General features: G+C 45.4%; 1 protein-coding gene across 8 annotated transcripts; it reads right to left on the bottom strand.

Annotated features, from left to right (window-relative positions):
• Nucleotides 1–118: 118 nt before the first annotated feature.
• FAM160A2 (family with sequence similarity 160 member A2) lies at nt 119–23,625 on the bottom strand. Of its 8 annotated transcripts, none has more exons than XM_029915213.1 (12): nt 23,606–23,625; nt 13,170–13,498; nt 12,397–13,035; nt 11,870–12,028; nt 11,595–11,681; nt 11,204–11,404; nt 7,614–7,693; nt 7,172–7,377; nt 6,010–6,789; nt 3,403–3,581; nt 3,083–3,245; nt 119–641 (listed from the first exon to the last, which is right to left on the bottom strand). In XM_029915213.1, the coding sequence occupies exons 2-12, from the start codon at nt 13,305–13,307 to the stop codon at nt 280–282; spliced, it is 2,994 nt and encodes a 997-aa protein (XP_029771073.1). In that variant the 5' UTR covers nt 13,308–13,498; nt 23,606–23,625; the 3' UTR covers nt 119–279. The 8 variants fall into 8 exon arrangements, with proteins under 8 accessions (XP_029771073.1, XP_029771072.1, XP_029771078.1 ...); XM_029915212.1 differs by lacking the exon at nt 23,606–23,625 and adding an exon at nt 23,455–23,539; XM_029915218.1 differs by lacking the exon at nt 23,606–23,625 and adding an exon at nt 23,455–23,539 and having other exon boundaries at nt 6,592–6,789.

The raw sequence follows: 23,625 nt of genomic DNA, 5'->3' as shown, positions 1-23,625 counted from the left end.
AACCTTGGCACCAACGTCCTCACGAGAGAGAAAATACCCCTGACCTCCCATTTATGTACAACCTTCCTGGGGCCCCAGCCCCAGAGAAAAAGGGTGGGAAAGAAGAATAAGCAGAGAATAGAGATTTCCCTTTTATACATATTGCAACAAGTTCTCCATAAAACATTCATCAGAAATAAATTAAAAAGTCCTCTTGCCACTGCCTCCAAACATAAAAAGGAGCCTATACCCCGGCCCCAGCCCAGGCCACTAGAAGCCCTGATTGTCCATGGAAGAAAGTTAAGGATTGAGGGGCCCGAAGCCTGAGACAGGAGGACCGGATCCCTCCTCTGAAGTATCCAACAAGAAAGGTGAGGTGACAGCATGGGCCTGGGAGATGGCAGCCAACTCCTTGAGAAACTCAGGGAAAATGACTGCACAGTAGACAGCATTCTTGACTCGCAGAGCCTCACCTTGGCGCTCAGGGGCCCCACCCCGAGGGGGTAGAACCGGAGTTGAAGCCCCAGGGGAGCCCCCACCTAGTCCAAGTCCTGCGCCGTCTCTCCCAGGCTGAAGAACCAACTGTGCCGCTTGCCGGGCCCTGGTTGGACTGTGTGCATGCCGCAGGAGTAACTCCCCCAAGGATGGCCTCCGGCTCTTCACTGGGAATAAATGGGTATCGAGGATCATGAAGGTGCTGGGGTAAGGCATGCTCTCTCAGTCTGAGAGATGCCCCCCTCCCTGGGTTCACAGACGTCTGGACTAGGACTCTAAAACCAAAATGCTACCTCCCCACCAAGCCAACCATCACCCTTAGTCTTCTTAGTCAGTCAATACTTCAACAGTTTCACTCCCAACCAAGACCCCTTTTCCATGCCCTCTCATTCTGAGGGACTCTCTAACTGCTCCTCCCTTTCCAACTGTTATCCTACCATCACTAAGCTACTTGTCCTCAGGCTATAACACACCCTTACCTTATGCTCCTGAACTAGAACCAACCACTTCCACCTCCCCTCTGCCTATCTATAACACAGAACCCACAGCCTCTGCTCCTTCACCACCTACGGGATGTACATGCAATAATAGTCCAGGGACGTTACCAGTTCCATCATACTCCACTACCCCTCCACAATCTGCTCTCCTGTGCCACCACTTTGCCTACCACCAGTGCCTCTCCTAGATCCACCAAAGCCTACTCCTACTTCACGTCAGTGAAGACAACTTCACATGGCCAAACTTCACCTTCGTTTAAACTCAAATGAACCATTTAAAATACTGCCATCTCTCCTCTAATTTTCTTCCTAGATTCCTGTCTCTGGATCTGGATCTTTGTCCCATCTCTAAGGCAGTCTATAGATCACGTTACAGTTACCACTCTCTATCTCTAATATTGGCTAGAGAGATACGCTGCACAGGCATACTATGGCATTCAGAACCTTTCACAACCAGGTTCACTTGCCCCCTCTAACCTCTTGTCCAAACTCTTTACACCCTCCCCTGCTTTTGCACCCACACGTACTGCTCTTCCTGGAACTCTCCAAGATCCTTACATACTTCTGTAGCCCTCTAGGCCTTAATTTTGCTCTCCCCACTGTTTTCATCATCCTTGGCCTAATCTTATTATCCTCACCCCTCTGAGAAACTTCTGATTTGCCCTCCACTGACTTCCCATTTCACTGCCTTTATCACACTGTACTGTAGTAACTTGTTTATAGTTTATAGGTCTTCTATCTCATACAGTAATCTGTGAGTTCAAGGGCTTAGACTCTTACTTGCTTCTACAGTGAACCCAATACTAGCACTATGGAAATAAGACAGATTCACAGTGCTGTACCATGAGGAAATCGTGCTAAGGAACTTCAGCTGGGTCTGCACAGCTGTATAATAACCATTCTGGTACTGTCTTCCCAACCCACATCTCTCATACGTCCATCTCACCCCTGCTCTCTTGTATTAGCATATTGTTTTGCTTCCTACTTTGATTAGCAAATAAAGGACTTCAATTTCCTGACCTTGCCCTCCACACCTTACAACTCCATGGGTACGTATCACTTCCTCCTTTGATCTATCCTCATTTGTCTCAAAAGGGGAAAAAAGTCTTTTCCTGTCCAAAGTTAATCCTTCCCTGGTGCACTGGATCCCACTACTTCTACCACCTTTGGGACCTTGCTTTCCCAGTCATTACATTTCTCTAGTCACTCTCCAGACTGTCAGTTCTTTAAAAGCAGATGTCTCATCTTGTACCTCTCTGAGTAGCCTGTGCCAAAGACAAGGGATAGTACATACAGCAAACGCCCAGACACTTACTGATGGAAGATCTAGATTTAACTAAAACTGCATGGCCACATTTAATTCTTCCTTCTTCGTTGTACTCCACAACCATTCACCAAACTCTGCCAAGACTTCCTTTCCATTTCCACATTATCAAATTCTTCCTTTCTGTTTCCACTATTCTAATTCAAACTTTGCAGGTCACATCTGCATTTCAGCAGAAGCCTCCTGACTATTTTCTCCTGGCTCCAATTCACTTATCACATGAACTAATATGCTTATCTCTCCACTCTCATATCTAAGAACCTCCAATGGGTTCTCACTGCCCAAAAGATCACAACTTCTACCCAGCCCAACTCCTAATCTGAGAACCTAATCTGGGCTCTGCCCTAATCTTTCCAGTCTTATTGCCAACTGCTCCACCACCGTCCAAATCCCCTGCTCCAACACAATAGTCCGTGCTGTCCCCTGGACAAAAGAGTAAAGCCATCCCACGCCTTTGGCTACCCAAGTCCTATCTATCTCTTGAGGACCATGTCAAATGCCATGCCTATTCCCAAACTGCAACAATCCCTTAACCTAGACACTACTCTGTCCCCTTGCCTATCTTACTACTTCAGTTTTTGCTAGTGCTGCTGATTTGGCTCTTAGTGGACACAACTATATTTTATCCCCTGACCACAAGCCAGAGGACAAACATCAAGACTCAATTTCCTACAGCTCTTCAGTTCATGGCACAAGGTTTCACCTTTAATAAGAGCTCAATTTACCTGGGTTAATTAACTATCTAGGGAAGGCAGGAAAAGGACTGGAGCAGTGGAGTAGGCCTCACCTAGGGGATCAGAGCGGCGGGGGGCAGGTCCTGCTGCAGGGCCCTCGGCCCAGTCCAACTTGCCACGGGCAATGAGGTACTTCTTGGCTTTGGATAGCAGTGCTGGGAAGTCCTCCTGGGAGGCCGCAAAGCTCTCAATTTTATTCTTCACAGAACCCAGTACCTATGAAGCACAACTTCATGACATTTCTGTGTGGCTCTAGACTGATGGTCCTTTCTAATCCCACTGAGCCTGTTCCCAGCCCCCCCAGGATCACTCCAGTTGTGGGCCTGGCCCACCATGGAGCCCGGACGCACCCATGCATGCATGCATCGCACACCTGCAGCAGGGACTTGACACTGGGCTGGAAGACCATGTTGGTGTTGAGCAGGAAAGAGCGGAGCAGGGGCTGGGGGTGACAGGCCAGCTGGGCCACCAGCCCCGTCAGCAGGAAGTTGACATAGACGGAGTTCTGCAGCATGTTCTCGAGTTTGGCAAAGAGCACAGCCATGAAGGGGCCTGGGGAGGGTGGGCACAAGGATACAAGGCCTGAACACAATGCACATTGCACGCATTCCTCCCAAAACCAAGAGACCTCCCACTACTAGATGAAAATCATTTGTATATCAGTGTCTGTGTATATTTAAGTATCCTGTGATCACCTACTCTGGAGGAGATGAAATGGCAGACACCATGTGGACCCAAGAGTCCCACATGCCAGCTTTATACTCAAGATGAAGAGCCAGATCATAGGCTCTGGAGTCAGAAAGACCTGGTTTCCAATTCCAGCTTTATCCTTTACTTGTTAAGTTACTGGATGAATCAAAATTCTCTAAGCATAGTGTCCTACTTAACAAAATAAAATACACCCACCTCACAAGATTATTAAAAGGATCAAAGAATATTCTTATAAAGCAGTTAGCCTAAGATGTAGCAAATTATAAGGTTTCAGTAATAACTATACGCTATATAATGTCTCTCAGTGTTTTAAAAAGTTTCACCCAAGAGACATAACAGAAGAAAGAACAAGCAAGAAAGTGATTAGGACCAAAAGAAGAATCAGGTTACACACAAAACAGAGGATAACACTATACTTTAATCATAAAGAAAGCAAGAATGAACTGTAACAAAGACAAAGGCAACTACACAGGCCAACTTAAAGATAGGGCAGAAATCTCTGGAAGCCCCAAAGAAGAAATTAGCAATCAAGAAGGTAGAAGAGAATTTATAGAAAAATGTTTAGTTCAGAGTCAGAGAAAACTCATTAAGAGTAGACTCTGCTGAGCGAGAGGATAACAGAAGGGATTAGAATCATCTACTGGGAGAATCGGCCTCAACTGAGCCAGATCACCAGCACGTGGCCTCTAGAACCATTAGTCTGTCTGACCAGTGATCTGTAAGGGAAAGGGATTATACCTAAGAACTGTACCATGAACTGAGACAGGAAAATGATGAAAGGAAAACAGGCAATGAATTCCAAAAAAGATCCTGGAACAGTCTCTATTCCAAATATGTATGACCGGCCTTAGCTCCACAGAACTCTAGTTTAACAGGGTCCTAAGATACCCCATAATTCTGTCCTTCTGTTTCTCTCATTTCCTGGGACTTTCTTGCATGAGAAAATTCAAAAAGCTCAGAGGAGTTTACAAAGAAGAAAAGAGACGCGGCTTCAGTTAATATTTCAAGAATGTGGTAAAACCTGCATACCACCTTCTAGTGGTACTGAGCAGGAAGCAAAGCCTAAATAACTGGAAAGACATTCTCTGTAGTCTCCAAGAGGGAGCTGTCATGACTCTAGAGCAGAAGCCCCGATGCTGCACAAGCAGGAGGGCAGCATATCCCAGGCCCCGCTGGGACATCTACTGATCAAGGCACGGTAACTTGACTACAAAAAACCATAAGATGAGTAGATACCTTGGTCAACTTATATCTGCCATACACCCAAAAGATGATAATTCTAGTAAAAAGCTACCATGTGCTGAGTTCTTTCAAGGAACTAACATCATAGTAAGTGATTTACACATGTCAGTGACATGGAGGGACACTAAAGGTGTGTCTAGACACTGCTTCTCAGAGGTGCTGTATTTTGTTTGTTTGTTCATTTGTCCCCTAGAGTGAGGTGAGGAGTAAGGATAAGACCTAGATAAAAGCTGGGATGGTAAAGCTGGTTCTCAAATAAAAACAAAGAGGAGTGAGCCCAGCCACTCGGGTCAGGTCTAGCTCCACGGCCTTTAGAAAGACCAAAAGAACTCAGCTGGGAGGATCAGGGCTACACTTTTGTCACTTACTCTCAAAGAGGTATTTCATTCTATCTGCTTCAGTCCTTATTACTAACCGCAAGTTTTGAAGAAATTTTTACTGGGTACTCATAGCAACCAACCAGGTACAAGAACAGAGAACAGGAAAAACCTGAAATTGAGTCCTTCTCTAAAGAGACTGGGAGAAGAAAGGAGGGCAGAGTAGGGGAATGCCAAAAGAGATGATCTTGGTCCACAGAAAAGTTGACAGGAGACCCAACACCCAGACAAATATACTGGTGGGAACAGCATGGAACAGCATGGCTTACAGGTGCCTCACATACAGGACACCACATACGTCCTCCATATATATTGTTCTGATATACTGTTGTGATTCACCAGGAAACACCAAACACATCCTGATCACAATCCCAGGAAATGGCCAGACTGGGGAAGAGGAGGAACATGCACATAGAACATACAAGGCTCAGACATAAATTAATATTCCAACCAGCACAAGCATGGAAGACGTATACACAGACACAGAGACACAAGTATGACATGTATCTGGAAAGGATTCAAGCAAAATGGATGAGGATCTGGGCAAGTACACGGAAATGATATGGACAAGAAGTCTCAGAAATCAGCACAAACATGTCGAATACATGCAGAGAGTATGCAAAGGGGAAGGCCTTGGCTAAGTAGCTTACCAGTGAAGGGCTGGCTTGGCAGCTGGTTGAGCGTCCGCAAAGGGCTGCTGAGGAAGGGGCTGGGGGGCTCAGGGGGACAGGTGAAGCTCTCATAGGCCTCCTCCTCCTCAAGAGGTAGTGGAGGCTCTAGTGGGGGTTCTGAGCCAGCCCCCCCATTGCTCAATGCCACCTCCAGTTCCCGGAGCTCCTGCCCAAAGCCCTCTAGTCCTGCCATGCCCTCAGGGGTGCTCTCTGACAGTTCCCCAGCCCCATCCTGAGGTACCCGACGAACCTTCTTGGCCCCCTCAGGCCATGGTCCTGGCATCCCATTGAGCTGGGGAGGGGGCAGGTGGCCAGGGCCCTCCCCTGCACCCCCAGCAAGCCCTCCACTCCCCAGCTCTTCCTCCTCCCCTTCCCCCACATTGTCCCTGTCCTCCTCAGGCAGTAGGCTGCGTTTCTTAGTCCGGGAGCCAACAGGACTGGGCTCAGGAGGGGGCCGCTCGCCATCATAGGGGGCAGACCAGGTACGGCAGGCTCGGACACACCGGTCCACACCACGGCGCGCCTCACGCAGATACTCCAGGTAATTGTCTTCCAGCTCACCAGGCTCCTCCACAGGGCTGGGCCGTCGGCCAGGGCTGGAGGCTGGGGATGCAGCGAGCCCTGGTGAGCGAGGGGCTGGAGCTGGGGATTCCGAGCCACCCAGACTCTGCTGTCGCAGGAAGAGGGCCAGACGAGATGGTGTGGAGGGCCGAGGCACTGTTACCACAGAAGAGGAGTCAACACTTGGGCTTCCAGGGCCTACAGAGGGAAAAAAACATAAAAGGAATCAGACAGACAGAGGGCCAGGAGGAGGGATAAGGCACCTAGGGAGACTAAGTGGGAAGGCAGTGAAGCAGCAAGGACATGTGACCTATTTAGGCAGCTGATTCTCCACCCTCTAAATTAAGCTTTTCTGCATCCACCACCCCCTCTCACCACCCCCAACACCAAAGAAACAATGGAAAATAGAAACTATATACGACTGGAATGAAGAAGAGGAGTAGCTTTGCTCAGAAGCTAAATTTCTTTGGTGGAGTTAAGGCATTGACCTCCCCAAAGATGGAAATGCCACTCATGACCGTCTCCCCCCACCCCACCCTAACCCCACCTCTTGCTAGGCTCTCCAGAACACAGGCCATACCCGTGGTGTCCTCCCTTCTCCCTGCCTCTCTGCTAGGCCCACCTCGTGCCCATGAGGCATGCTCTGGACGGGGTGGGCTAGGGGCACGATGCCGACAACAGCGTGGGATTAGGGAGAGAAACTTGTCCGCAGCTCGTCCATATAGGTCCACATCACGTACAGCTGGCTTCTGGCTCAGCATCACATGGTTACATGGAACAAGATACCTGGGAAAGCAGAAGAAGGGGCACAGGATAGATCAGAAAGGAAGGACAGGGCTTGGGAGAACATCAGGCCAGTGGAACTACATGGCCAAGCTAGGCTCCAAGAACATCAGGCCAATGGAACTACATGGCTAAGCCATGCTGCACATGAGCAACCCCGATACAACCCATCGCCCAGCAATGCATAAGGCCTTGAGAGTTCAGGATCAGCCATCCCTCAGCCCTGCCCCCACAGGTACCTGAGAACCAGCTGCAGCAGGACATCCTCACAGCTGAGGTTCAGTAGGGTCCTGAAGAGACTCAGAGAGACCATGCAGAGCTGGGGGGGTGGGGGAGGAGGGAGGGAGTCACCATAAGAGCTCTCTACCCACCAAGATGTTTACCAAATGGGAACCCTCCCAGCCCCAGGCCCAGCCAACCACTCCTAGAGTAGTGTGTGTACAGGGCCTGGCACATAACAATCATTCAAGCAGTAAATAAATGATCACATGACCTTTATAGGCAAGACCTCACTATTTACAGATAAGAATGAACCATGTGTCAGGTTCTGTATTTCTACAGACCATACACACATGTCAGCAGACTCTGGCTACATACCCCTGTAAGCAGAGATTCCCACAGTACTTAATGTAATGAATACCCATGAAGAAAGACCCTAAGAAATACTGGGACTGAGTGAATGACTAATAGAATGACAACCACAATATGATAACTAAGTGAACGCCTGTCAGCAGAGACTGCGGCTGCACAGTCACTAAATGCCTACCAACAAGAAACCAGAGAGAACCTGGAAGAATCCCAGCTGGGAAGTGGGCGGGGCTGTGAACGAGGAGTCTGAGTCACCTCTCCAACACTGATGTATCTCTCAGAAGGTAGAAGAAAGAAAAGCTCAAGCACAGCTGACAGGAAAAGGAAAAAACAGGTGGGTCCAGAATAGAGGAAACCATTTGTTTTAGAAAATAAGAAGGGTGGTTCTTCTCTGGCTAGGCGAAGAAAGTGGAGGAGAACAGACACAAGTAAGTACTCCCTCTCTCCTCTGAATCCCCACAACACTTTCTCTCTACTTCCCTTATGGAGCTCCCTGAAAACAACTATTGGGTCTTAGTCCAGAGCACATTGCACAGTCTAGGTGCTCATCATTTACTAAATAACCGTGGGAGGATTAAAAGCCAACTGCAATGGGAAAGTGATGAGAGAGCAGTTCACATATTTGGATACTTGCATGGATGTTCAGATTTACCCTAAATGACCATCTTAACTAGCAATGAAAACATTCACATTCACTGAAGGTCCCCCAAAGATGTCCAGGTCCTAATTTCCAGGACTGTAAGTATTTTACATTGTATGACAAAAGGTACTTTGCAGATATGATTATGGTTATGAAATTTGAGGTGGGGAGAGTAGCGTAGATTATCCAGGAAGACACAATCAAATCAATTGAGTCCTTAAAAGCAGAAGACCTTTTCCAGCTGAGTCAAAAAGAAATCTGAAGCTTGAGACAGACTTGATCCACCATTGATGGCTTTGAGGATGAAAGGAAGGGGGCTACAAACCAAGGACCTAGAATCTGCGAATGGTCCTTAGCTGACAGCCAGCAAAAACACAGGAATCTCAGTCCTAAAATTGCAATGAAATAAATTCTACCAGCAACCCTACTGAACAAGGAAACATATCTACTCCTAGAGCCTCCAGAAAGGAACACAGCCCTGACAAACATTTTTTATTTTAGCCTAATGAGATCTGTATCAGATGTATGACCTACAGAAATGTAAGGTAATAAATTTGTGTGTTTTAAGCCACTATGTTTGTGGTGATTTGTTATGACAGCAATGGGAAACTAAAACAGATAGTCAGGCACACAGACTGACTAGTCAGCATTCACTTTAAGCCACAAAAGACAAGTTTAAAGAAGTTCAAAATCAGGCCAAAAGAATCAAGACTAAAAAGGCCAAACAATGGAAAGAAAAGCCACTGCATGTTTAACACAGGCATCCTGAAATCAGAAACAATCTGGTCCTCCGAGAAGCCAGAACCAAGAAGAAATACCTCAAGAATATGAAGGCTTTTGAGACCAGAGGACCAAATGTAAGACTAAAAAAATTAAATGCTCAAGACTAAACCCAATGAGAGAAAATCGAAGGAGTGAGGATAAGATTAAGGCAAAAGCAACATGGATAGAGCCCAGCATAGGAAAAAAAATAATAAACCTCAAGTAGGAAATTAACGGTCTCAAAACATGAATAGGACATTCTATCAGGTCAAATAGATAGAGGACAAAGGTCTAACTTTAGCATAATGAGAAACTGACATCTTTTTAAAATCAAAGCTATGACATCTATTCCCTACTGACTTTTGCCAATAATTGTTAACTAACTCAGGCATGTATCGTAAGAACTTTTTGGAATATTGTAAAAATACACATGCCCTGCATATTATACTCTAAGAGATCTAAGGCAGAGAGCCTTAGAAGCTGTTGTAGCTGTTGCCACTTTCAAGTCCTGAAGTATGCACCTTGTTCAGCAACACTGGTCTAATCAAAGTCAGTATAGAATACTTCATCCATACCCTTCATTATTCAGAAACCTCACCTACACAAAACAGCTATCCCAAAACCTCACCTATCGAGAGGCCTACTACCAGGTACTTCAAGGTATCTCAATGATCTTCAACAGTTTTCCAGAACCTTTAGTAATCCAAGAACTTCTATTTTAAATATAAGGACCTAGGGAACTTCAAGTATTTGTTGTAAGAAGATAACAAGAATGGTTCCAGAGCTAAATAAATGGCATAAAGTTCATGACTAAACAAATGCTTTATTCCCCTAGAAAGACTCTGGGTCTTTATTACTTGGAAACGACTTACTCCTATTTCATACATATTTCTACTGGTTAAAATCCAAACTGCTTACCACAGTCTACAAGGCCATGCATGACTGAATCTTACCTACCTCTCTACTTTCACCTCATTCCTTTCTCCCCCTTGCTTACTACACCTCCAGTCTTACTGGTCTGTCACTTCCTCAAATACATTCAACTCATCCCCATCTCATGTACTTTGCAAGCTGCATCCTCTGCCCAGACTTTACTTGTTCCCTAATAGGTAAACTCCCTCATGACCTTTAGGTCTTAGCTCAATGTCCCCTCCTCAGAGATGTTTCTGACCACTCTATTATTTTCTAAGCTTCCTGTTTAGTTTTTTCATACCAGTGACTACAATTTTCAATTATTTTATTAATGGGTTTGTGTTCTACTTCCTCTATAAAGGAAACTCCATGAAGCCAGCAACTATGTCTACTTTGTTTACCACTTATCTTTAGTAGGAGAAAACAATAAGGCACATAGTGAACATTCAGTAAAAATGTTCAGGAGGAAAGAAATGTGTAAGTAGGTAAAGTGGGGAGATGGGTGCCCCAAGTTACAGCAGTTCAAATGTGGCAAATCCAAAGGGAAAAAAAGCTAAGCATACCAGCAGCAGCTGGATCACCTATCAAAGCAAATGCAAAACCTGGAGAAGTGATCTTGGGTCACCCATAGCAGGCCACAGTACAATATACAGTTGAAGAGAACCCCAGGCCAGTGCTACATTGCAAGTATAGCACAATAGCAAAACCCCTAGTCATGATGAGCAGCTGGTTATCCAGAAAAAGAAACTGTGTTCTAGATTCCTATATTACAAAAGCAAAGGAGTAGTTACCTACTCCCTAAGTGGTCAAAAATTTAATACTGGAAAGTAAATGCCACCTCACTTTGAAGTGATTGCTGGAGACAAAGACCAAAGAAGGGCAGGCACACCCTCCCAAAACAAAGGTCAGAGAGAGAAGGTGGCTCACCCAGGTAAGCCAGGACAGAGGTAGGGGCCATACCCGGGAGTTGCTGCCAATACGGGCAACAAGGGTGTCAAGGATAGTGTGGGTGTCATGCCGGTGTAACAGCAGGAATCGCAGGAAGGTACGGAGCAAAGCAGGCTCTGAGATACTCCGTAGGAAAAGCTCCAGGTAGGCGGTACTGGCGATCATCTCCTCCACAGAGGTCTGGACGAAGGGGAGGGAAAGTTCAGAAATTTAAGGCCTCTCTGCACATATACTGAATTATTTTCCCCGAGCTCTAAGGAGGAACTAGGAGCAGACAAGGAAATGGGGAGGAGTACCCAGCCCACTGCCTCCCGCATTGGTCCTGGCATTGGGGTCACCACCCCTCAGCCTTGCCACCCATAACTCTCACCTTATGCAGGGCAGGTCCCATTACAGGCACCAAGAACCCATTATGGATATAATCAACTAGCTGCTTCTGCACCAAAGGGTGAGCCACCTGCAGGAGTGCAAGAGAGAAGGAGGAGGAATGTGAGGTGGCCACTGTCTGGAAGGCAATAGAATGGTACAAGCAGATACCCCACCCCCAAGATGGCAGAATAACAGAACTCCAGGGAATGTGCCCCCTTCCCACCCCATCTCCCCAGAATGACCAAGGACCAGACCTCCTGGGAAGTGCAATCCCACCTGAATGACTGCATTGCAGAATTCTAGGGAACTCATGAAGAGCGCAAGGGCTGGCACCCCCAGCCAGTCCTCCCGTCGCAGGCAGTGCCAATCATCCCCTGGAACCTCAATCTTGCGGGGCAGTGAGGAATACAGGGCACTCAGCCCTGTGGCCAGCACCTGGGGGCCATCCCCAAGGACAGGTTACCAAAAGCTCAGACAATATATAAAAAGGAACCAGGGGAGCTTTTAACCCAGAGTTTTGATGGGAGTAGGGGAAAGAGCTATTCCCCAAGCAGATATTTAGTTACCCAATGTGCCAGGACATCACCTGTGAACACTGGCCTACAAAGAGCCTCAGTACCTGGGCTGTCCACCTAAGCCCATGTTTCATCCCCACCCCAACTCCAGGTACTGCTTTCAAACCCAGGGGGCTACCACCTAAAGGAAAAGTACCCAGTACACAGTCCCTCCACATCTTCTGGATAGCAAGGTGCTGTCCAGTATCAATACACCATAGCCCACCCCCCATCCCAGGAGGTGCTGACCGGGCAGAAGTAAGAGTGATCTGCAATGTAGCGGCCCACAGTGGGACTCCCGGCCGACAGAGCCATGAGCAGAAGTAGGGCGTCACGGGCCTGCTGGCCCAGCGTGCCCTCTCGATGGACGTAGGGAACAAGGCGAGAAAAGAGGAGAAGGCGGGGGGCAGCTCCAGGCTCAGGAGGTGGCTGCAGGAAGAACTCGAGCAATGAAGGTTCCCGGGCCAGACACACACACAGCTGGCTGAGAAGTAGCACCAGGCCTTCATCCAGTGCTGGGCTACTGGGCACAGGGCGGCCACAGGCATCCAGCAAGGTCAGCAGAGCCTCACGAACCGGACCGTGTCGCAACAGTGGCTGGCGAGCTTCACTCACTAGCATCTCAAACAGCTTCAGTTGCTCAGCCCGCCGTTCCTCAACCCCGTCCCCAAGCTCATCCCATTGAAGCTGCCAAACCAACACACGAGTTAGCAGGTCCTCACGCAAAGCAAATTCCAACAAGGGCCCAGGAGCCGTGGGGGCCGAGGGGACCGCGCGATCTTCTACCAGAAGTGTCAACATTTGGTAAGTGTGGTTGCGCACAGCACTGAGATCATCCGCACCCCCAGGAGCTGCCCGAGGGCCTTGCCGCTCCAGAATTCGCACTACCTGAAGAAACAGAAGACAGTAGGAATCTACGATGATATGATGACTAAATGGGATGGTGAGAGAAAACTGAAGGTTAGTAGATTAGTAGTTAGGAGCAGCCAGTGGATTAGGCCATTTGGCATAGAATCTCCTACCTGGGACCAGTGATTCTTGAAGACCATAAGGCAGGTCTCAGGGTCAGCCATGACAGGGGTCTGCAGACTGGACCCCTGAGGTACACGGTGCCCAGGGCCCCGGGAGGCCAATCTGCTCAGCCAGTTCATCCTCTCCATGAGGTAGGGTGGGCAGGGCCAGTGGCCAGAAGGCCACACTCTGAGAATTTGCCAGCTGGCAGCTTTCTCCACTTGTGTCTCTAGTCTGCTTCATCTGGTCTGTAGGAGCCAGTAGCTGGCCATGGAGCCAGAAGATACACCCGGCTGGAGTTGGGAGCCCAGAGGTCACGGCCCAATCCAGACCTGCAAATCTAAATCAAAGAGAAAGAGAAAGGAAGAGATTAACAGGCGTTTGCCTCCCTCCACTCCCCAAGAGGAAGAACTCAGAGCCACCAATCCACTGAAATGTCCACGCACATACGTACACACATAGCATCTTAAATGTAATGTGTTTAAAACAGAACTCATCCCTACCACCAAACCTGTCACTCCTCCAGCCTTCTCCATCTCAAGAACTGATACCAACATTCACCTACATGCTCAGGTTAAAAACTTGACCATCATCCTTATTTTTTCTTTTCCTTAATTCCAATGTCCAGTTTATCAGCAAACCCTATCACCTATTCCCTCAAAACACATCTAACTATTTCAATAGCTTCCAATCTGGTCTCCATGCTTCCAGTTTTGCTTCCCCCTCCCCTGACAGTCTATTCTACACAAAGTAACCAGAGTAATATTTTTAAAACCTAACTTATGTTACATCTCTCCTCTGCTGAATACCCTCCAGTGATTTCCTATCACACTAATAATAATCCAAATTCCTTACCTTGGCCTCTGGGTACTCTATGATCTAATCTTTATTAACTTCCTACCATCCTCCTCCTCACTCATACTTTACTCATGCAGGCCTTCTAGAATACTCTCTATTCTCTAGGCCCGGAGTACTCTTCCCCTGATCTTCACATTGTTCATATCATTCTATTTTTTTCAAATTCTGTCTCCTCAGAGAGGCCTTACTTAATTCTATTTATATAGTACATCTTCCCACCTTCACTCGCTTCCTAATCTTCCTTCCTTCTTAGCAGTTTTCACTATCTAAAAATATTTGCTTATTTATTTGTCTAGCTTCCATCAGAATGTAAGCTCACTAAAGGCAAGGTTTGTCTACTTTGTTTACTATTGTGTCTCCAGCACCTAGAGCAATACCCAGGGACTCAGTAAATATTTGCTGAACATATGAATGCTTAAGGGGATGAATGAAGAAACAAATGAATGAAGGAACAAGAAACCCAGTCTTGGGGTGCCTGGCTGGCTCAGTCAGTAGAGTATGCAACTCTTGCTGTCAGGATTGTTAGTTCAAGCCTCATATTGGGTATAGCGGTTACTTAAAAACAAAAGGAAAGAAGGAAGGAAGGAAGGAAGGAAGGAAGGAAGGAAGGAAGGAAGGAAGGAAGGAAGGAAGGAAGGATGGAAGGAAGGAACTCAATCTTCATCTGATTCCAACCTTTTGAAACTATGGAGGAAAAAATTTTTTCCTACCTATTACAGTCCCTTCCTAGAAGCCCACCCAGTAGGAAATAACTCAAGAGACCCTTAACTAGCTGAACACTCTTAAGAGGCGGAAATCCAGAGCCAACCAAAAGAGCAGAACAATTTTCATTCCACCAAAGAATACAGGGATACATTCCCAAATACACAAATATACCCCACTCCTGCCAGATAGAGCCAACACTCACACCTCAGGACATGACGTGACACCCTCACTAGGGAAAGGGAAAAAGCACCAAAACAGCTGTTGGCCTAGACCATGGCTCACAGCTCCTTCTCCATCACACCCCTCACCCCCTCAGCAGTATTATCTCTCACAAGTACAAAAACTTCAGAGGAAAGGCGTGGTTCAGTTGTCCTTCCTCTTTAAGCTCACCAAGGGCTGAAGGAACCCAGAGACCTGGCAACAGCCCCACACTTAGCCCTTAGGTTATGTTACCACAACCCCCTTCCACCCAGGTACTCTCTCTTATCATTACTACCAACTCACAACCAAAGGAAGGTAGCAACTATACTTTAGGAAATCTTCTGCAGAATAGGAGACAGTCTTATAAAGGGCAGGGCCAGTCCTAAGCAGCAGGAAGGGCTCATTCACTGTACATCCATACTGATAATGTACTAAGCACTACACAAATAATCAATGCAAATACAAAGACAGATAAAAAAACAGTTGGGAGGGGAGCATATATAAAACCTCCAATGAATATTATAAACAGAGATATTTACAAAAGTATCACAGGGATATGAAAGAAAGCAAGTAATTCTGTCTGCAAGACTATCACAGGATTCCAGAAAAGAGATGACTTCTGACTTAAATCTTGAACAATTGGGATATTGCCAACAAAGAGAGCAGATGAAAAGGCCTTCATACTAAAAACAGTATGTACAGAGGTACCTGGGTGGCTCAGTCAGTTAACAGTCTGACTTTGGCTCAGGTCATGATCTTAGGGTTTATGGGTTCAAGCCCCACGTTGGGCTCTGTGCTGACAGCTCAGAGCCTAGAGCCTGCTTCTGTGTCTCCCTCTTTCTCTGCCCCTTCTGCCGCTCACACTCAGTCTCTCTCAAAAATAGATAAACATTAATAAAAATTCTTTTCATTAAAAAAACCAGTAATGTACAAAAATATGGCACTATGAAAGAACATGACAAAACAGTTGCAAGTTTGAGATGGCATAATCACAGACTACTTAGAGAAGAAAGAAACAATATGGAGTTGAAGGGTAGATATAGGTGAAGGATGTGATCAGCACTGAATAGCAGGCTAACGAGTTTGGGTTTTATCTACTGACACCCCGGAAACAAAAAAAGATTTTTTAGACAAGGAAATGACAAGATCAAATTTGCCTTTAAAAACATGTCAGATAGCAGTATAATAAGGTGGAGCAGAGAGAGGCAGATGGCAGATGAAGTAAGGTGCTAAGAAAGGGATTAGAAAAGATAAATCTGAGATTTACCTTTATCTTAGCATGTCCCATGTGATAATGAAATTATTTACACCTGTAATGTCTCTGCCAATAACACCAACCTCCTTCAAAAGTGACCATAATCATTCATTCTTGGCAATTACAGTGCCAACACAGTGCCTGGCATTCAAAAATGCTCATGGAACTGAACATTGAATTAAAAGTAATTACAGCTAACATATAATGAGCACTTACTATGTGCCAGGCTTTATTCTAAGTGCCATATATAGTAAAACTCTAGATGTACTGTTATCTCTATTTTACACATAAGAAAATCAAAGCTGAGAAACGTTAAATATACTGTAAAGTTAGTCAGCTAATAAGTAGCAAGACTGGAATGCAAATGCACATAATCTGCCTCCACATTTAACTTAGCCATGAAGTAGAGGCAACAAGACCTGATAAATGAATGGAGAATAAGAAAAGACTCAGATATGAAATATAAGAGATTCAGTAAAAGAACAGGCAAGGAACGCATAACAAAGGCAGCAGTGTTTTAGAAAAAAGGATTAACACAGTTTGGGATATGTTGGGCTTTGAGACGCCTATAGGATATCCATGGTCCAGAAAGCAAATAGAAATATAATACTTAAGCTCAAGAGAAAAATCAAGACTAGGGATATACATCCAGGAGTCAACAACTAATTGGTGGTAAATGAAGCTATGGAGAGGGATGGAATCATCCAAAGACATCAGCAGGTCCTGAAAGGAGCCAAAGGCAACATTCTAGGGAAAACAAGGAATTAGGAAAATAAAAGAGGACCTGTGTTGGAGACTGTGAAGGTAGCCAGAAATGAAAGGGGAAATCCAAGAAATAATGATAATCTAGAAATCAAGGAAAGGAAGTTTCAAGAAATTAGAGATTGCCATACTGTATAGTCTACAGAGAGACTAAGTAGAATGAAGATTGAAAACAGTCAGTTTTAATAATCAAGTTTTAGATAAACTTAGGAAAGTAATTAGTTAAAGAATGACTACTAGGAGCCAAAGAAATATAAAATGCAATTATCAGGAAAGTTAGTGACATAGAAGGATGCAAACAGGGCAACAGCTTAAAGCAACTAGGAGAGGTTGGAGGTGGAAAGTCAAGAAAAAGAGTTTTTATTGTTTGGTTTTATTTTATTTTAGGATGGAGATCCTTGAGGTTGTTTGTCAAGTGAGGAAAAGAAGTAAGAAGAAAGTAACAGGTTGTAGATAAATAGGATGGGGATAATAGACAGAAAAATCAGTTATACAGGACTAGTCTGAGAAAAAGAGGTGTACCACTTTCTCTGAGGAGGAAAATAGTAATAAAGGATGGGGGCCAGTTCAGGTAAATCTAAAATCTGAAAAAGGGAAGCAAATATTTACCACCACCCCACTACCCACCTAACCTACCTCACTCACTCACCCAAAAGAGTGGGGGTGAGGAAGAAGAGGAAGGGGTGAGAAGGTGGTAGAGCCACAGAACGATGCTCAGTCTTTCACACATGGTTTCCTACAAACCATCAAACAGCCTACAGACTGGGAGCTACCAGCAGCAGGGATGTACTGAAAAGGTACTTTCTGTCTCCCCAAGTACTTAAGGTACCAAGTAAGCATGGGATGGGGAAGGCAAAGCCAACAGTTGAGAATACTAATAAGAAATGTCCCCTTCTATTAGTTCTCTCACTGTTAATAGCCCAGGGATACAGCATTATCCCTTGTTGGTTTCCTTAAACTCTGCCTATGACCTCATAAATAAGTCCCTTTATTAAATTCTTCCCAAACCAAATGTTTTCAATCTGCCCTGAATGATACAAGAGTATTTATTACTGCTTACAGAATGCTTTCTCAATCATATCTCATTTGAGGGTGGAAAATAAATAGAGGCCCTAAGGTCAAGGAAGAATAACACAAAGTAGTAGGTAAAGCAGGAGCTCTGGTGTCCTTCAAAGAATGGTTTGAATCTCAGTGCACCAATTTCCAGTTGTGTGACCTTAAAAAACAAGTCACTTCACACGTCGGAGCCTCAGGTTTCCGTATCTATAAATCTGTGATGAAATAAGTGTTGTTACTGTTTTAGAAATTAAATAAAATAACCTATGTTGCACATGAGGCACACAAAGCAGGTGCTCTGTAAATGGCATTTTCCTTTCCCCCTTCCCTGATCCGATCTGACCAAGGTATCTTCACTTCTGACTGAGAGGCGAGACCTAACCTGCTCTGACCAGTCCATTCTCACCATCTCACACTCATACCCTGGTGAGTAGAAGATGAGCCAAGCATCCAGTCTCAGCAAAGTAAAGCTTTATCATGCCCAAAACTAAACTGCCTTTAGCTCCTAGGACTCATTTCCAAAGATTAACAACCAATTCCTACCTTGCAATATAACAGGAGTGCCCACTTCTGCTTTATTACTTGACCAACAAAGGGCACTGCTCACAAACTCAAAAGAGACTAGACTCCAGGACCTTTCTTCATCCCTCCCCAACCCCAACTTTTCTCAAAGACCTCAAAAAGAAGAGTCATACTGAAATCAGTGTCTCAAAACCCAGAAGCTAACACTTAACCTGGGCGCCCCTCACAAACTGCAAAAATAAAAAAGCTTGGTATTCCTGTCACCTATTTAAGACTTTCTCATTCCCTGTTAACCATGCAGAGTTCAAAAGCGAGACAAGGAAAATGGAATCACCACCCTATTACTGTGCCCTTTCCTAGCAAAGTCTATATAAAAGTATACCCCTCTTCCCAGATTTACCTTCAGGCTCAGCCACAGGGGAAAAGGGGGAAGAAAGACCTGATCTTTCAGACCCAAAAACAGCCAAGTTCAGTCACTCATCTTAGGGCACAAAATAAAGTCTTACAGGTACATTCAGCAAGGGTGTCTACCAACCTCAGAATAGTAGGTACAAGTAGGAAGTGGCTCAGTTTTACTGAGGAACCTTTGCCCTGGGAGAGGCAAGAGAGGGAGGGAGCTGGGGGCAGGGATACACCTGCAACATCTACAGCAGCCAGGGAGAAATCAAAATGACCTTTCAAGAACAGGTCAGTAAAGTCCTGAGCTTTCTCTCCCTACAGTGGCTCTTCCCAAGCAAGATGACGGATTACTAACATAAGAGGCATGAATGAGCTATTACCGTAAATACTGAAAGTAGAAAGATCTGGTTAAAACCTCACAGGAATACAAAAGAAGGGGAGACCTCACAAAAGCCTACTAATCTAGAGCTCAACTTACATATATCCTCCCTGCTGGTCCATCCTTCAGCCTATATGTATAAGACAAACGGGCTATCAATGTGTGGTTCCAACTCACTCCCTCCCCTCTCCCCAGTACCACCTCTGCTTCTTACAGGGAATCTCACCTGACTTACACAACATGAACCTCAGTCATGGTGACTCTCCTTTACAACAGTGAATCCCTATGTCACACATGGTTCCTCTCCACCCTTCTGAGGTGATGATGACAAAGAAGATGTCAAAAAGAGGAGAAACTGAACTTGATCCTAAAGAACAAGGAAAGTTCACTGGGCAGAGAAGAAAAAGTGTTCCTACTTAGGGAAAAGGCTATTACAAAGATAAAAAGTAACATGTTAGGGAACTATGAACACTTTATTCAAGCTAGAACATAAAGTAGGGAATGGTAGGAGATGCGGCTGGAGAGGTGAGTTGAGGCCAAATGATGCCATATTTAGCAGTTTGGAAGTTGTCCTACAGAACACAAAGAGCCAAAAGTTTTTAAGTGAGGAGCTCCATGATTACATTTGTATTTTTAGAAAGATCATTCTAGGGACAGACTAGAAAAGACCAAGACTGAAGGCAGGAGGCTGTTGGGGAGTGGGGGTGGATGCGGGGGGAATCCAGATCAGAGATGAGGAGGAAGTAAACTAACACTTTAACAGTGGAGATGTAGCCACAGAGATGAAGAGGAGATAACTTAAAGGGAAACACAAAGATTTTAGTAACTGACTAAATCAGGGCATCAAGGAACAGAAAGAATGAAGATGACACTGAAGTCCTTGCCTGGACTGAGACATAGGATATGGTACAACAGCATGCTCTCGGAGCAAAGACAGTGAGTTCTGTTTTAGACATGTTAATTTTATGATACCTGTGGAGACACACAGTAGATCACTGAATATATATGATTGGAACACAGGGAGAGACTGAGACCAAAGAAGTAACCGCCCCATCATGATATACTTTTGTATTTCACACTTTCTCTAAACTGAAATGGTCTTTTCATGTATCATCACTCTCAACCTGACTTAGAATTCCTGGAGACCACAGAGGACCATGTCTTCTCTACCTTGTTATCTCATAAATGTGAGCATCACAAGGACAGACTACATACTGAAAAATTATTTGCTGAATGAATAAATGAATGAATATATGAATGAATGAATTTGTTCCCCCAGTAGTTAGTAGAGTGCCTGGTGAAGAGCAGATGCGGAATAAATGATTACATACAGCACTCCAAACATGTTTCTATCTAGGTATCATCACCTCACTTATGTTACATCTTCTCAGATTGACCACCTGTATGTCTAAGTCAAAATCGATTATACTTACTACACAACTCTTTCAACAGAGTTCAGCACAGCTTACCAAACTCAGTGCTTTCTCTGGAACACCCAAGAATTTGTAAAGCCCCCTAAGAACCTTCTGATGACATGACTGTCCTGTCACTATCACAAGGTGAACCAGGTATTATGTATACCTGTTCCCATGTCATCGCCACAATGTTAAACAGAAGCCCCATCTCTCTGTCACCCTCAAAGTGTCTTTAATCTCTTTTGGAACCACATTAATTACAAATGATAAAAAATGCTTTTTGCCAGTATAATGCCCTCATGTCATCACAACTTTCCCCATACTTAACGTGCCTTTTAGTCCACATCCCTTCACTCTGTTACAAACCTTTCTCCAAGTCACTCTCAGGAGACCAAATTTTGGGTTCAGCCTTGCCACTTTATGCTAAGTGACCTCTGGTTTACGAATATGATTCCTCATCTATAACAGAAAATTCCTGCCCTTGCCTACTTCACAAAGTATGTAAACCCAGTGAAATGTGAAATTGAATGAATGCTGTTCAAATGTCAGAAGTTATACAGAATCACTTTATAAACATATGTTCCTCAACATGATACAAGAGCCACACAATCATCACTCTAAATTTCTGGATTTCAGGAACCAATACAAATAATTTCTAAAAAATTTTACAAAGAGGGTTGTTACTTTTTATTTTGGCAAATAAGACTATTTCTTTAAAACCTACAATCCAACATCACCACTATTTCATTAGTCAGAAAGCACACTTTCACTAAAAGAAGAGAAGAGTCTCAGAATAAACTTATCTTTATGAAAAACTCATGTTTCATATGTTCTCTTTCTCTCCTTCCACCTTGGATGGATGAAAACTTTATCACAGACTGGCACTGTCCTTGGCCCAGGGTTTAGGAGTCACTGCTCTAAACCCTGTTTTATGATACACGTAGGTTCTACAGTGTTCTGCCCATGACGGTAGGTGGTCAAGGGTTGCACTAGCATAAAAATGTTTGGCCTCCAGAGAGAAGCAATGAAAACATACCATGGGTCAGAACAGTTGGTTCTGAGGCTGAGACTCTGGAACGGAATGGCAACTTGGGCTTGTGTTGCCCTTCATTCTCAAGAGAATTGTCTGGGCAGGAAAGGCCTAAATCTCCCTGAGGTTGGGGAAGGTCTCTGGGCTCTGTGGCCAACTGTAACTGGAGAGGTTAATGTAGTGGTAGGAAAGCAAACTGTCCATTAAAACTGAGTGCCAACTCAGTTTTCTAGAACTTTTCATGTTTGTTTGTTTTGAGAGAGAAAGAGATAGAGAATTTCAATTTATTTATTTTGAGAGAGAGAGAAAGAGAAAGAGAATTTCAAGCAGGCTCCACACTGTTAGAGAAAGAGATAGAGAAACTCAAGCAGGCTCCATGCTGTTAGCACAGAGCGTGACACGGGGCTCAATCTCATAAACCATGACACACGTGACCTGAGCCGAAATCAAGAGTTGGGCACTTAACCAACTAAGCCACCCAGGCGCCCCTAGAACTTTTAAAATGTTCATGTACATGTGGTTGGCAGGGAGAAACAGACCCGAAAGATACTATTAAAATGAACCCAAAAATGTGTCATGGACGGAGGAATAAGTTGCAAAGCAATAGGAGAAAACCTCTGAGTATAGTAGAAATGTTCTGTATCTTGAAAGTGGTGACGACTTCACAGATGTAAACATATGGCAAAACCCATGTACATTTTAAACATGAGCAGTTTACTGGATATCAATCTACCTCAATAAAGTAAGGATTTTTTTGAAACTTAACTGTAAGTAAGTGAGATAGAGCAAAGCCATTCTGTTTTGAGAACCTAAACACAGTGTTGTATGTAACAAACCACGTAACTTTTGTGAAAGTAGAATGAGCATCTCAAAGTGGTTAGTCCACTTCAGATGACAACAGTCAGAGCGCAGCAAGGCATAGGTGAGGGGCAGCAGTGGAGTAAGACTGCCCAGAAGCAAGTGGAGAGGAAACAAACGTGGGCAGTCATTGCCAAAAATCCTCCCTGAGAGGGACCATCTCCAAGTTGGCAGTCCCAAAGAGGAACTTGAGAAACCGGCAGTTTCAGTGATTACTCTGGCTGAAACTAAGTCTCAAAACTGATTTTCCTTATCCTAGTTACTACTGCCCATGACGCCTTCATTTTTCTGTCTTCATAAAACACAACACTTCCACCCAGGCTATCCTACTCTGTCTGAAACTACTGCTCTCACTGGGCAGGACAGTCCATCGAAGTTGGACTTACTTACCTCCTCTTATCAAAGCCTAACAATCCTCATTCCTTCCCCCCATCTCCTACCCTCAACTCCCTCACCCATTTCCCAGCAGCCCTTTACATGCTCCCGCCTTTGCCCTTTACTCTCCCCTCCCCGCACAGGCCGTACCATCTCACTCTGGTCCCAGTGTTGCCCTCACCTCTGCCCACAGGTGCCTCATCCCCTCAGTAAACCGTGTTCACAAGTCCCTTTCCCTCAGTCCCTTGAAACGCATCGCCAGCCCCTTTTATAACCCAGCTCCTCACTTGCCCGCTCACCCTCAGGCTCTTAGCTTGCTCCCCTACCTTAGACACACACCCGGCCCCTTACCACATGCCAGCCCCTCACCCAATGCCCTCACAACCAGCACAGCCACCAAATCCGCTGCCGTCATCCCACAGTCCCTCAGCCCCTCATACGACTCTCCGGGCCCTGCGGCCCATACTTGCTGTTCACTCACAGAACCCGACCCTGACCAGGCCCGATCGCCGCAGCAGTGCTAGGTGAGTTCAGGCCGCCGCCATCGCTCCTCAAGCGCACAGCCGCGCCCCGCCCCGCGCCACACGCACCCCGCGCCCCCGCGCACCACACGTAACCGCCCAGCGACGCACCGCTGGGCAGTGGCGTGCCA

The sequence above is a fragment of the Suricata suricatta genome, chromosome 11 (genome assembly GCF_006229205.1).
Source record: "Suricata suricatta isolate VVHF042 chromosome 11, meerkat_22Aug2017_6uvM2_HiC, whole genome shotgun sequence".
NCBI classification, from domain to species: Eukaryota; Metazoa; Chordata; class Mammalia; order Carnivora; family Herpestidae; genus Suricata; species Suricata suricatta.
The sequence above is the reverse complement of the archived record's forward strand: the minus strand, read 5'-3'. Positions and strand labels throughout refer to the sequence as shown.